Source organism: Manacus candei, unplaced genomic scaffold (genome assembly GCF_025592945.1).
Source record: "Manacus candei isolate 608988 ecotype Guabito, Panama unplaced genomic scaffold, ASM2559294v1 h1tg000014l, whole genome shotgun sequence".
Taxonomy (NCBI): domain Eukaryota; kingdom Metazoa; phylum Chordata; class Aves; order Passeriformes; family Pipridae; genus Manacus; species Manacus candei.
The window spans coordinates 64,871,867-64,884,205 of record NW_026138062.1 but is presented as its reverse complement, the minus strand read 5'-3'; the positions used below and the strand labels follow the sequence as shown (position 1 = coordinate 64,884,205).

The 12,339-nt window shown below is 38.0% G+C and overlaps 1 protein-coding gene across 1 annotated transcript in view; it reads right to left on the bottom strand.

Moving 5' to 3' along the window:
- TMPRSS7 (transmembrane serine protease 7) overlaps positions 1–10,672 on the bottom strand; it is a 29,926-nt gene extending 19,254 nt beyond the window's left edge. The window contains exons 1-6 of the mRNA XM_051780033.1: positions 10,622–10,672; positions 8,208–8,400; positions 7,379–7,509; positions 5,133–5,200; positions 3,917–4,110; positions 3,000–3,038 (exon numbers count right to left, since the gene is read on the bottom strand). Of these exons, the coding sequence (XP_051635993.1) occupies positions 3,000–3,038; positions 3,917–4,110; positions 5,133–5,200; positions 7,379–7,509; positions 8,208–8,400; positions 10,622–10,672 (676 nt within the window). The remainder of the gene's footprint in view (positions 1–2,999; positions 3,039–3,916; positions 4,111–5,132; positions 5,201–7,378; positions 7,510–8,207; positions 8,401–10,621) is intronic.
- Positions 10,673–12,339: the final 1,667 nt, after the last annotated feature.

Below are 12,339 nucleotides of genomic sequence, written 5' to 3'. Positions count from 1 at the left end.
GTTCTGCAGAGTCTCTATAGGATAAATTACTTAAAAAACTGTTTGCTGGGAAATGTTCATCTACTTTCAAGGCATAAACCAACTGCTTGCCCCTACAGACATTAGGATATTTATAATCAATAAAATAAAGACAAAATAAAAATGCAGCCACATGACTGTATTACTTCAGCTTTTTTATTGTTCAACTGTCAAGGTTTTCAATGTTTTATCATGACTTGAGCTGTAAGTGCTACCAATAAATTCAGATTCACCAATTCCTTCAGTTTGGAAGGACTGCTAGGACTTTCTTGTTCATCGTCCTGCTCAAAGCAGGATCAGAATTAATTCAAACTAGGACTTTGTCCTGTTGAGTCTTGAAAACACTTGCAGCATTAGAAATCACTGTTAGAAACAGAAGTGCTTTGAAATACTAATGAGGCAACCTGGCCTACACAACACTTACATTAAAAAAAAGATGGTAAAAAGTTGTGTCATAATTAAGATAAGGATACCAGGAAACTGTGCTACTTGTATCCAGTTTTCCAATCAAGCTGAAACAGTTGTAACTTCCAAGTCAAATACAGTGAGGTCTTTTTTTAAATTCAATATTGTAACCCACAGTCAGCAAAAATCTTACAGATTTTTTTGTTTTGGAAAATGCAAATTAGGGAGAATAAGATCCAAAGTAAATATTTGCATTAATTTCTGCCTATTAAGAAGACAAGTCTCTGAAATAGTTACTATCGTGGAACCTCAATTAGAACACTGTGAATGTTTCCTACCAATTGTTGACTCAAATTAAATGCTGGCTTTTTAACCAGCAAGTAATCAAGACAGGAAGTGGCAGGCTTTGTTTGACTTCCACTTCTAATTTACAATCTTGAAACTAATGCTATGAATGTTTATGAACAATCTCTAAGGGTCACATACCGTTCAACTGAATTACGGTTATAACTATTTAAAGCTTTGGTTGGGCCATTGTTCTTCCTTATTCCTTGTTCTTATCTCTTCCCAATAACGTTCTTTTTATAATAGTTATTTGTGCTTATTTAGTCACCCTTAACAAAACCAGCTTTGATCATAATCTCTAGAATTATGTGACTACCATTATTTCTACTAAGTAAGTAATGATGAGTTCACAGCTGGTATGGAGCAGGGTGAAGAAAATTCAGAGCTAGCTCTGGAACTACAAGTAGAGCAAGCATGTTAGCTTGAAAAGAAAGCTGGATAAAAATCTTTACCCAAGCAAACCCTGCATAGCCAGATGCCATGGCAGTGCAAGTCTCTTGCATCAGCTGAATCTCTACAAGCATCTTCTCCATCAAGATTCTTCAAAAAATCTGCACTCCAGTGCTGTGCCTGAACCAATGACTAGGTGCATCTTCATACCAAAATTAACTCCACTGCTCTCAAAATGCAACCAGGCAATACACATTCCTTGTATGCTGCTGCATGAGCACTTTCACCACTGCACCATATTCTATAGTCCTAAGCAGACATAGTTAAAGGACCACAGAAAATGAAATTGCACAAATATGAGATTTTCTCTACTATGTTGCTGTTCCCTAGCAACTTCATTGCATACCAGCTCTATGCTTCCCACAGATACCAGCTGACATTTGTGGTTGGCTACAGCAAGTCTCTGAAAGATGTCTAGAATATGGCAGGACATCCTTCTCCCTTTGTGTGACAGATACCACATAAGTCCTAAAAAAACCTTAGCATCCATACTTGTGTTGAAATCCTCCTCTTAATTTCTTCTGTTTTAGGAACTGCACTTTGCAATAAATTGAAACACAAGCTTTGAATCTACTGATTCCTCTGCACTGGAACACTGGGAAATTAAATCACTATGCAAGTAACCACCAATATGCAAAATTTTTTTATATAAGTAAAATGCACGTCATGAGATGTGATAAACATCAATATTGTTATGCTTTGCAATTTAAGTCAGGAAAGGTTTTGAACAAGAGAAGGCTGTAGCAAACTTGACCTGAGTTTTGAGAAGTCCTGGGCTGATAGCAATCTAAATGTTGCAAACCATGGCCCAGGGTGTGTGACCCAAAGTCCACCTGTGGACCACAGAACTCAGAGACCTTGACTTGGCTGCATGGGCAAAAGCAGTTGTTGAATTCTGAAGAAGTATGCAAGCTAAAACATTTCAAGATAACAGAAGTGAAAATCACAGATAGAAGTGCAAAAAGTTAATATCTCAGAAAAGAAAAATACAATCATAGAAGGGTATAAAGCCCCCAAAAAACTGAAACCATGCAACTTCTCAAGACGAAGAGTCAGTCTGTGTCAAAGAGCAAGGGAGACCAACACACTGAGCTGCTTGGCAACTGCTGGCCCAACAGAAACCTATCAGGTGTCTGCATCAAAGCTGATCAGCATACTGTGGCTTAGCCTAGTAGCACATTTTTTTCTAGGTTCCAACTCCACATAACAGTGAAGATAGATGTGCTGTGCTTTTGAACTTGTAAAGTTTCCGCACACTGGCAAAGAACCCTACTGGGAGGTTTACAATATGAAACCAAGCAGGTATACAAGTTATGTCTCCCACAACCCTTGCAAAACTCGACTGCTTAAACTAATTACTGTTAGGAAATTAATTCAAAAGAAAAACTCATCATTAACCTTGGAGAAAGAGAATTAAGGAGGATAAAGTGTGGACAAAAGCATTACCACTGTTCAGCATATTATATTCATTACTGTCCACTTTAGAAAAGGTTAATCCTTTGCTCAACACAGTGAATAGCAAACAATTGCCTGAGTTTATTTCCTACCATGCCACCAGGTACATCTAAAAAATTTACCAGGTAGATTAAGGGTAGATAGCTTCCATATTTGTCACGTGCAAGACTCTTGGTCATTCTCATAGTAAGTCAGGACTTAAATACCAAGGCTGAATTTAGCCCTCTTAAATTAACACTGAACTGTGTCTTTGAGTCTAAGTAATGAACTGAAAGCTTTGTTCTCCACCTCTCCACTGTCAGGAAGTTGCCAAAATGCTGAATTACCTGTTCCTGTTGTCGACCAATAATCTGACCGAAGACCTGCTGCATAGAAAAAGAGTTGTGTGAGTCTTCTTTGCCTGAAATCCAGAATTCAGGGTTTAATTCAGTCACAGTTCAGTCCTAACACTAAACACACAGGACAAAACAGATGTCTCAGTGAGGGGGGCCTACCCTTTATTTCTGCAAGTTCTGCAAGCAGCTTCAAAGGTATCATGTCCCCAGACATCTCAGTGCCTGAGGCAAGAAGAGACTGCATGTCAATTAAGCAGTCATATTCAATTAAAGAACTAAGACAGAGGTACCCCAGGGGGTCATTTCCTCATCCTTGACCACAAAGTCTTAATCAGCTTTCAGCTGGACAGAGCTGTTCCATCCTATGTTCATAGAACTGAAAATCATAAACCGTTTTGTAGCTAAATACATCAAACAGATACTTGAATCTCACACTGTTAATTTGTTCCCCAGACAGGAATGGCACAAGAGTTGTTTAATGAAGGGGCAGGTTTTTTATCTGTTTTCTAGTTTTTAATAAAGGGATGACAAGAGTCTCATTTACAGTGTGGGGACTAAAGTTTGATCCATTTGGAAACCTTAACCCTTCATCTTTTTATACTTTTAAAGTCACAGAGTGAGCTGCCTACAAAGTGTCAGTCTTAGCTCCTGACTATGAACATAAGCACTCCAAGTACTCAAAGGAAGTTTTACAATCACTGTTTACAAGGACACTTTTTGACCTCAAATCTGGGGTTTTATTTTCCTTTTCTCTCTCTTTTTAAAAAAAAAAAATTATAAATTTAGTATTAGAAGCTAAAAACGTAGGATAAAACTTTTAGTTTATTTATAGAATTTGCTACTCCAAGGTAAAAATGTTTGCTTAACAAAGTGTTTCCTCTGGGATATGGGAATGTGCTAATACTAACCACTTAGTACAATAGAGTCCATGTCGACTGCAAGGCCCTGAAGGCTTCCCACCGAAGTCCTGTTAATGATACTTGTCTGAATAGAATCCTTTAAAATGGCAGCCACACAATCCTCACACAGCACTTGGCCCTTCGCCTGTGGTACCACAAATACGATCCAGAAATGAATAAGAAGGCCTCCATTGTTGTTGTTACTGAAAGAAAGAGGTCCTACAGGTTATCATCATGTTGAAAGTTCTCTGAAGACTAGACTTTTTGCCCAGACTTCTGAAGTACAAATTTAGAAGTGTATGGCTCATTTTCATCTTTCCTAATTACATTAACACACTGAACGTGTATTTTCCTCTTGGAGGGGGAGGGGGAAAGAAGCCCAAAACACACTCTTCATATCCAGTTGGGAATCTTCAGTACGTTGATTTCCTGAGGGCTCCTGACTTTTGAGATCTATGGAAATGATATTATCTACTTGAATTAGGGCTGAATTATCTCCTAAAAATCAAAACAGAAATTGTAGAACAGAAATAGAATTATCATCTCCAGAAATGCAGAACTCTGCACTGGTATGCATTTCACCCTGTACTGTGTGCTATGGTATACAAGAAACAGTTTCTAGACTATTTAGGTAACACATTAGAGATGTACGGTCACCCCAATCTTTACCTTCAGGTGGGGAAAAAAATCATTAAAACAAATGTACCCTAAAAACTCCTCTACCTGAACCAAAATTGTATTTGATTCAAGAGGATGGTAAAAACTAAACTTTTAATATTAATTGCAAACATAATATTAGAGTAAGGGTACTCTATTGCAGTATAGAGATTTTCCCCTTCTGTCAGTAGAAAAGAGTTTTATATCAATAAATTTCTTACAAAATATGTGTGACTTAGTCAATAACAGAGAGTTGTACTTTAACAACATGCTTAACTGGTTAAAATTCCATGTGACCTATCGGCCAAAGTATCACCAATCCTCTTTAAAGACATTATTTCTGTTCATCTTAGATTGTACTCCTGGCAGAAAAGGAACTGCTTATATGACTTCAGTTTGCCCTTACTTTTGTTAAGTGAATTCGTATAGGTTATCAGCGTATTTTGCTATCAGTACAAGTACATAGCAAAGACATTATACCATAACCACCAAAAATAGGCTTCTCTTGTGGGTTCATTACATTATATCCTACCTGGCAGAAAGGCAATTACATTAACTGCAGTTTTACCTGACTTCTGAAACAGTGGACTGCTTATAAAATTTGGAGAAAGAAGAGGTTGTGTAGACCAAGTTCATCTGAAAGAGAAGGTATAAAGATTTAGCATTTCTGAAAGTCAGTCCTACCTAGAAATGGTATATGTCCGGTCTTTCCTAAGAACATCCTATTTTCCTCCAAGACTATGCAACATGCAAGTATTTCCAGACATACATCAGCCAAGCCAGGCAGAGCAGAAGACCAGCTGTTTATAACAAGTCCAATATTCCCAGGAAACATCAGATCATCTGCCCATGGCCAGCTGAAGGGTACAGCAATGTTTTTTCCAAATAAATGAGTTTTGAAAAAGGTGCACATTCTTTGCCCAGCAAATTCCAAACACAAAGGGCTTCCCTGTGCTGATGCTGAAACTCAGGGCCAAACTTCAAGAAATGTGCACACGCTCCTACCATTCTTTGTGTTGCTACTGAAGTGCAATGAACAGCACAGGGCTTTTTCCACAGAATCAGAGAAGGGACCTCTGGAGACCATCTCAGTGCTCAAAGCAGGGTCAACTACACCTTGTTGCTCAGGGATGTTTCCAGTTGAATATCTCCAAGAATGGAGACTCCACAGTCTCCCTGGAAAACTGCTTTAGTGTTTGATTACCCTCACAGCTAAAGAGCTCTTTTTCTCTGTTTGTGTGGAATTTCTTGCATTTTGATTCAGTTTGTGTCTATTTTCTTCATCAACAGTTCAGTACTAGTGTATTTCTTTCCAATACACACAGCATAAAATGTGTGGAGAAGCAAAATCTCTGCCTGTTTCATGCTGTGGGATAGCCTTGGGTTATTTTGAAGCAAAAATCACATCAATATAAATCCCTATTAATGTTTGACACAGGAAGTTTGAACAATACTTTCAACGGCCTAAATAAAACGGGTGGACTTCAGTTTTTTCTCCAGATTAGGCTACAAGGGATTTTATATATTACTGTCACTACAAAAGAGAAAAGGAATCTATCTTGAGACATTCTTCTACTACCACTTTTGGTCTCTGGGCCAGTAACCATGAACAAAAATGTTTCAAGGCGAAAACCCAAACAAAATCCCAAATCCCCCACTTCCCTACTAACAACTTTAGTCAATATTAAAGGTTGGCACAAAGCTCATCTTCAGCTTTGCAAAATCCATTGGTGAGTTCAGGCAAAATTTACACATAAAAAATAGACTTCAAGTTACATTCAAGTAGGAGGTGGTGACACTGGCAGCTCAACACCTTCTTTCTGACACCTCTTTGTGACAAGGGCAGGATGGTCTGGGACAAGAGCAAGACACAGGGCTTACATCAGGTTAGAGTTGCTCCATGGAGTGCAGGGGAAGGATGTGCCCTGCACTGGTTATCTGCTACCCCTCCTGAAAGCACTTCAGTCATTAACATGCAGGACTGGGAAAACTAGACAGTCAACTTTCAAGTCTTTTGTGAACCAGTTAGGGGGAGGGAGGAGAAATAGAGCTGGAAAACGAGAAAATGAGTTGATATTATGACAAAAACTTAGCAATTATTAAAAAATTTCTTGGTTGCATCTGACATTTCTTTGTTATTTGTTTAGCAGTTTTCATACCATTGTTTGAATCCTTATGTGGACAGTTCTGCATTTCCTGCTGCATTAAAGTATTTTTGATCCCTACACCAAATGTCTTCAAAGTCACATTCCCTTTTAACTAAGATTCCCATCCCTTTCTTCCCACTGTGGAGCAGTTTTAACTGCCTACCAACAGAGTGCTATCTCTGCATTGACTGATGCAAGGCGTTTGGGAAAAATAATGGCCTTTAGAATACCTAGCATCAGAAGGAAATGTAAATGTAAATATGTTTGGGAGCTCTGGGGTAATTATAGATGCTTTAAGGCAGAAGACTGGCCGAAGATATCAATTTAAATGCAAAAGACTTCATCAGTTCAATGTCTCAAAAGTGGTAATTAAATTTTAAAAGACTTTTGCAGAGTTCTCTTCATAGATCTCGATTTGTGGGGGAAAATACATAAAATTTTTAGTAAAATGTAGAAGTCAAAGAGACCTATTCAGACCTCAGTTTGTGATTAACAAGCTGAAAGCAGTCAGTTCCTTCATACCTCCAGATAACCACTCTTTGTACATAATCCTCTGAGGGGGAAAAGGTGGAAAGCAGAACACCACAACAGACTCAATGGCACCCGAATGTCCCACCTTTTGTTCACAGCTCTAATCTTTACTAACCAAGCAACACGCTCATCTTACCACATGTTGCACAGTCTGTGCCATGGAGAGGAATTCCTTTGACTCTTTTTGCCTATATTCTGGGAGAAACTCTATGTTGGCAACACGAAACAGTCCAACAAAATACAGTGCATCTTTGTTTTCTGCCTGAACTGCAAGAAACAAAGAAGACAACCTTTTTTTTTTTCCCTCCCAATAACAATGAGGTGGGGTTTTTTATTAACTTCTAACCCAAATGAATCTATTTGGCCTTACAGTGGAAACAGCTACCAAAAGAACAGTGCACTTTTTATAGCCAAACTGCTATAGATGTGTACAAAATATGGTTTGTTGAGCACCTGTTCCCTACACAGAAGATAAGATACCACCATAGAAATGAGCCAGCATAATGAAGGCAGTATCAACATCCAGATTCTGAAGCATCTCTAAGGAACCTGAGGCAGTATTAGCATCAGGAGTCTAAAGAGGAAAACGTGGTTTTTAATGCCTAATTAGACACGTGCTTTTTAATCCCCTTTTATTTCTTTAATTCTATTTTGCATACAAGATAAAGGACTTGGATTTCATAAGGTCAAGAAACACAGTGAAAGGCAAAATTTCTGAGCAATCAAGCTCATAGAAACTATCAAGTCTGCACAATCAACTTGCACATAAAAATGTTTTGCGTGCCACTTAAAAAAAAAAAAAAAAGTCACAATCCCTAAAGCCATCAGTTATGCCTGCTCTTATAATTACTTTTTAAGTCTTTAACAAAGACGCACAAAAAGTCCTATGGTTTTTTTTAGAAACAGTTGAAAGTACTACTGAGGATAGCGATGTATGAAATTGGCTTGAGCTTTCAGGAACTCACCAATGAAGAGCCACAGTAATGTCCAGGTTACAACTCCTAAAATGAATAGAATGAGGGTAAAGAGAATTATTTTGTTTTGAAAATTCCACAGCAACTTATCTTTTTTCTTCAATTTGGCATGTTTTTTCCTTGCCAGAATCCTCTTTGCCAACTTATCTTCTGCAGATACCATTTGGACTGAAATGTTGGCTACCTAAAATAAGGTGAAAGACAACAAAAAATGTGGAACATTTCTATCAGCAATTGATGGACCAACAACTAGAAGAGATTCCCACATACATTTGCCTGTTACTGCATGTACATAACTGTAACTAACTTAGCAGCAGTTTAAGACTCCAGTCAGAAAGCAAGGGCCTTCTTTCAAGACACTTGCATTTCACTCCTAAGTTGACATCATTGTGGGATGTCAAGTTTAATACAGTGGCTACAAAATCCATGTGTTGATGGAGCTTGTCACACAGGAGATGACAAGCATAACTACTAGCCATTTGCAAAAGTAGCATTGTAGGTTATTTCACAATAAGCGGTTGTTTCCTTTTGCCCAAAAGTAGAAGATCCACATCCGTGTCCAGTTTTTGGCCCATGAGTATAAGATAATCCAGTGTGATTCCAGGGGAAGGTCACCAAGCAGTAAGGGGCTGAAGGGATGTGCAGCAAAAAGTTGAGAGCCCTGGGGTTGTTCAGTTAGAGGCAAGAAGGCAAACACAGTCTGAGTAAACCTAATGACAGATTTCCTTATCTAAAGTGGGTTATGGAAAAGACAGAGACACACTTTTCTCACTGAAGAACAGTGAAGAGACAGTCACAACAGTCACATATTCCAGCTAGAGTGGAGGAGGGGGAAGAACGTATTTCATCATGAGGGCCACGTGTGTGAGCCATGCCCAGAGAGCTCAGGGAACCTCCATCCCTAGGGGTATTCAAAACTCAGTGGATCAATGTCCCAAGAAATCTGTTGGCTCTGATGTTAGCCCTGTTTTTTAAAAAAATTAAAAACATTCAGAAATCCCCATCAACATAAATTTTTCAAATATTTCTCTGATATTATGCACTAGCAATGGTCTCAAGAAGAGAGCTCTGTGTATCCTTACAGAGGTAGCAAAAGAAACATCACCAGAAATATCCTACTGATCCCATAGTCAAAAATACAGCAGATAGCAGTCTTTGACCTCAGAATGGAGGATGTCCAAAGAAAGTTTGGCAATAAGTAATAATGACTAACAAGACCCAGTAATACCCTTTAAAATTTCCTCAAGCAAAACCCGAAAACACAGAACTGGAAGATTTCAGACTAATATCTTCTATCTGGCTAATTAATTGCACTTGTTTGGTGTGTTCTCCACTCAATTTACCCATCTGCCATAATTTTTAAAAACCTTATCAAGTACACGCCTCTTTAAGAATGCAAATCAAACTACCTGTTTGTTTAAGGCTCCTCACTGTTAGGTAAAGTTCCTGTATACACTCAGGTGTCCAATAGGACAGCTCGAGGCAGCTCAATGAATGCTTGGCTCTGACATCTGAACTTTGGGCCACTTTGATCAAGATTCCCCCAATAATAATATTTTATATCTAAGTTTTCCCATTTCAGTCCTCTTTGCAGCTATGGACCTAACCAGCCAGACTTCTTCTTAAAAACTGGGTTGTGTCAAGGACCATTAAAAACTGCACTAGATTGACGTAACTGGACTATAAGTATGAACTTGAAACAACTAATGTCTTCATTGCCATTACTGCACTTCTAACTTCATTTTTTTAAAAAAATGCACTTCATGTATCAAAGTTTGCATGGTAAAGTTCTCTGCTATGCAGGATTCACAGGAATACTGAATGCTGTGTGCTACATTATCTATATTTTCCTAGGTAATAATAGTCTGCCATAGACATCTTATAGAAAGGAAAACCAAGGCAAAGTTAAGCTGCTCCCTTCCCTCAGTAAGGGCCATAATTCCTAATTCACCTTTCCTCTCTACTGCAACTTAGTTCTTGTATTCTAGAATTGGTTTCCATCTAAAGCTGTAATTTGACTATCACCATACACTGAATTATTTAATTACTTCTTTGTCATGAGTTAACACTCGTGCAATAATCCCCTCCTGCATTTTCTCAGGGAAAAGCAAAACACTTTGCCTACTTTAATGTTGCCTTTTTGTCTAGAATTTGACTTCTTTGTTGAAAATCTGCTGCCATGACACCAATATAAACTTTTCATATTGTCACACTGACATGTTCATTATTTCAATTGTCTAAAAATTCATATTATTAGCAATCTAAAGATATGCAAACACACGTTGACATTTTCAAATGTCAAATCTAGCCATGATGTTAAGGTTAATACTTGATAATCAGATCACAAGAGATCTAATAGTGTCAAGAAGCACATAAAATCAAGAATGCTTAAGTCACCTACTTACACTTCCTTCATCCTCAGGTTTAGCTGTTGGGTCATCATTTTTTCCATCCATTCCAGCAGAATTAATTTTATCACTTGTCTGAGCTGAAAAAGAGCCTTGCACCTTTCTTCAAGCACCACTTCTACTTCTGAAGCTGAAGACAACTAACATCAATGTCCAGGACCAAAAGAGGCATCAATTTACTTTGATGAGTTTCCAATTGTAATCTCATCTGCCCTATTGCACCTTTGTGAATGTTAGAAGGCTGCTATCATGTAACTTTAGCCTTCCAAGTTAGACTGCTTAAAATAGGCTTTTCACGGTTTTTTCAATGCTGAAATAGACTCCATCTTGTTAAAAGATAAAATCACAGTGCCAAAATCTATACTACACTAAAATTTCACAAAATTAGTTTCACGAACAAGAAAAGTAGCAAGCAAAACATAAATATGAAAGCAAAAACATGCCAAAAGAAGGAAAATAAATACAGGCACCTTGGGTAAGTGTATTGCAAATAGTAGATAACTGCAAACCAAGAGGAGCATTTTGACTCTCTTCTAGAATTTTATAACGGATCTGTTGAACACTAAAATTTGGTTATTTTATTGTAACTGAGAAATAAACTGCTGCAGGCTACTTATTTAATATTGTTAAAATAGATCAGGCTTCAAATAGAGAATCCTTTTTGTAATCAGATGCAGGAAGTCACTTGTATTATAACAGTTCCATCCTATTTTCTTTGTTAATTAAATATTAATAGAGGATGTAAACCAGTACTTTCCTCAATGGATGCTAACTATAGAGCTGTCTTTACTTTTAAGTGATTAACAATCTCGATGCCTTTCTTGAATCAACTGGAGAAATGGCACTGGAGAAATACCATTTTTATTAAAATAATAACCCTTCTATGAATTTATCTTTGAAGATATAAACCCTAGACTATCAATCAAAAAAAATTAGCAATACAGCAGAGACATAGAATAGAAAAGGTGTAGTCAGAACTCAGGTGAGCTCCAGGCGTGATCTATGCTCTATGTAAGCAGCAATAAATTACTTCAACTGCAAGGCAAAAAATCCTAGAGTTAGATAAAGTACTAGAAAACTATTTCTTATCTGCAGTAGTCTTTGGCTTATGCCCTGAAGCACAACAATTTTGTCCCCAGTTGTTGTTTGTTCTAGAACTGCAAGGTAATTTAACCATATCAAGTGATGCGTTAAGCTCTGGGCCTTATTAATGCTTAGTCGCATAGGAAAATCGAAGAATGACTATATATAACTCCTTCCGAGTCCCACTTTTTGGGGTTTTTTTAATTATGAGTCATTTTTTGGGGATTACTCTGGTCTCTTAAAGTGCTCATCTAATTCCCAAAAGCCTCCAACTACCCTGTGCCCAGGGAGATCCTGTGATATAAGTGGTACTTCAGAGCATTGTACATATAAATACTTCAGCCTGTGAGGGAGATCATGTTGGAGCAGATTTTCCTGAAGAACTGTGGCCCACAGAAAGCAGATGCTGAAGCAGAGGAAAAGCGTGAGAAAGAAGGGGCAGCAGAGAGAAGTTACTGAACACTGACCAAAAGCCCCCATTCTCCTGCACTACTCAGAGTTTGGAAGGTGAAGGGAGAGGGTAAATAGAAGAGAGGCAAGTGAAGAAATGGGCCTGAGGAAGGAGGAGGAACAACATTTTTTCCATGTTTGCCCTTTGGTTTCCCACTACCCACGTTAATACTTCCGTATTT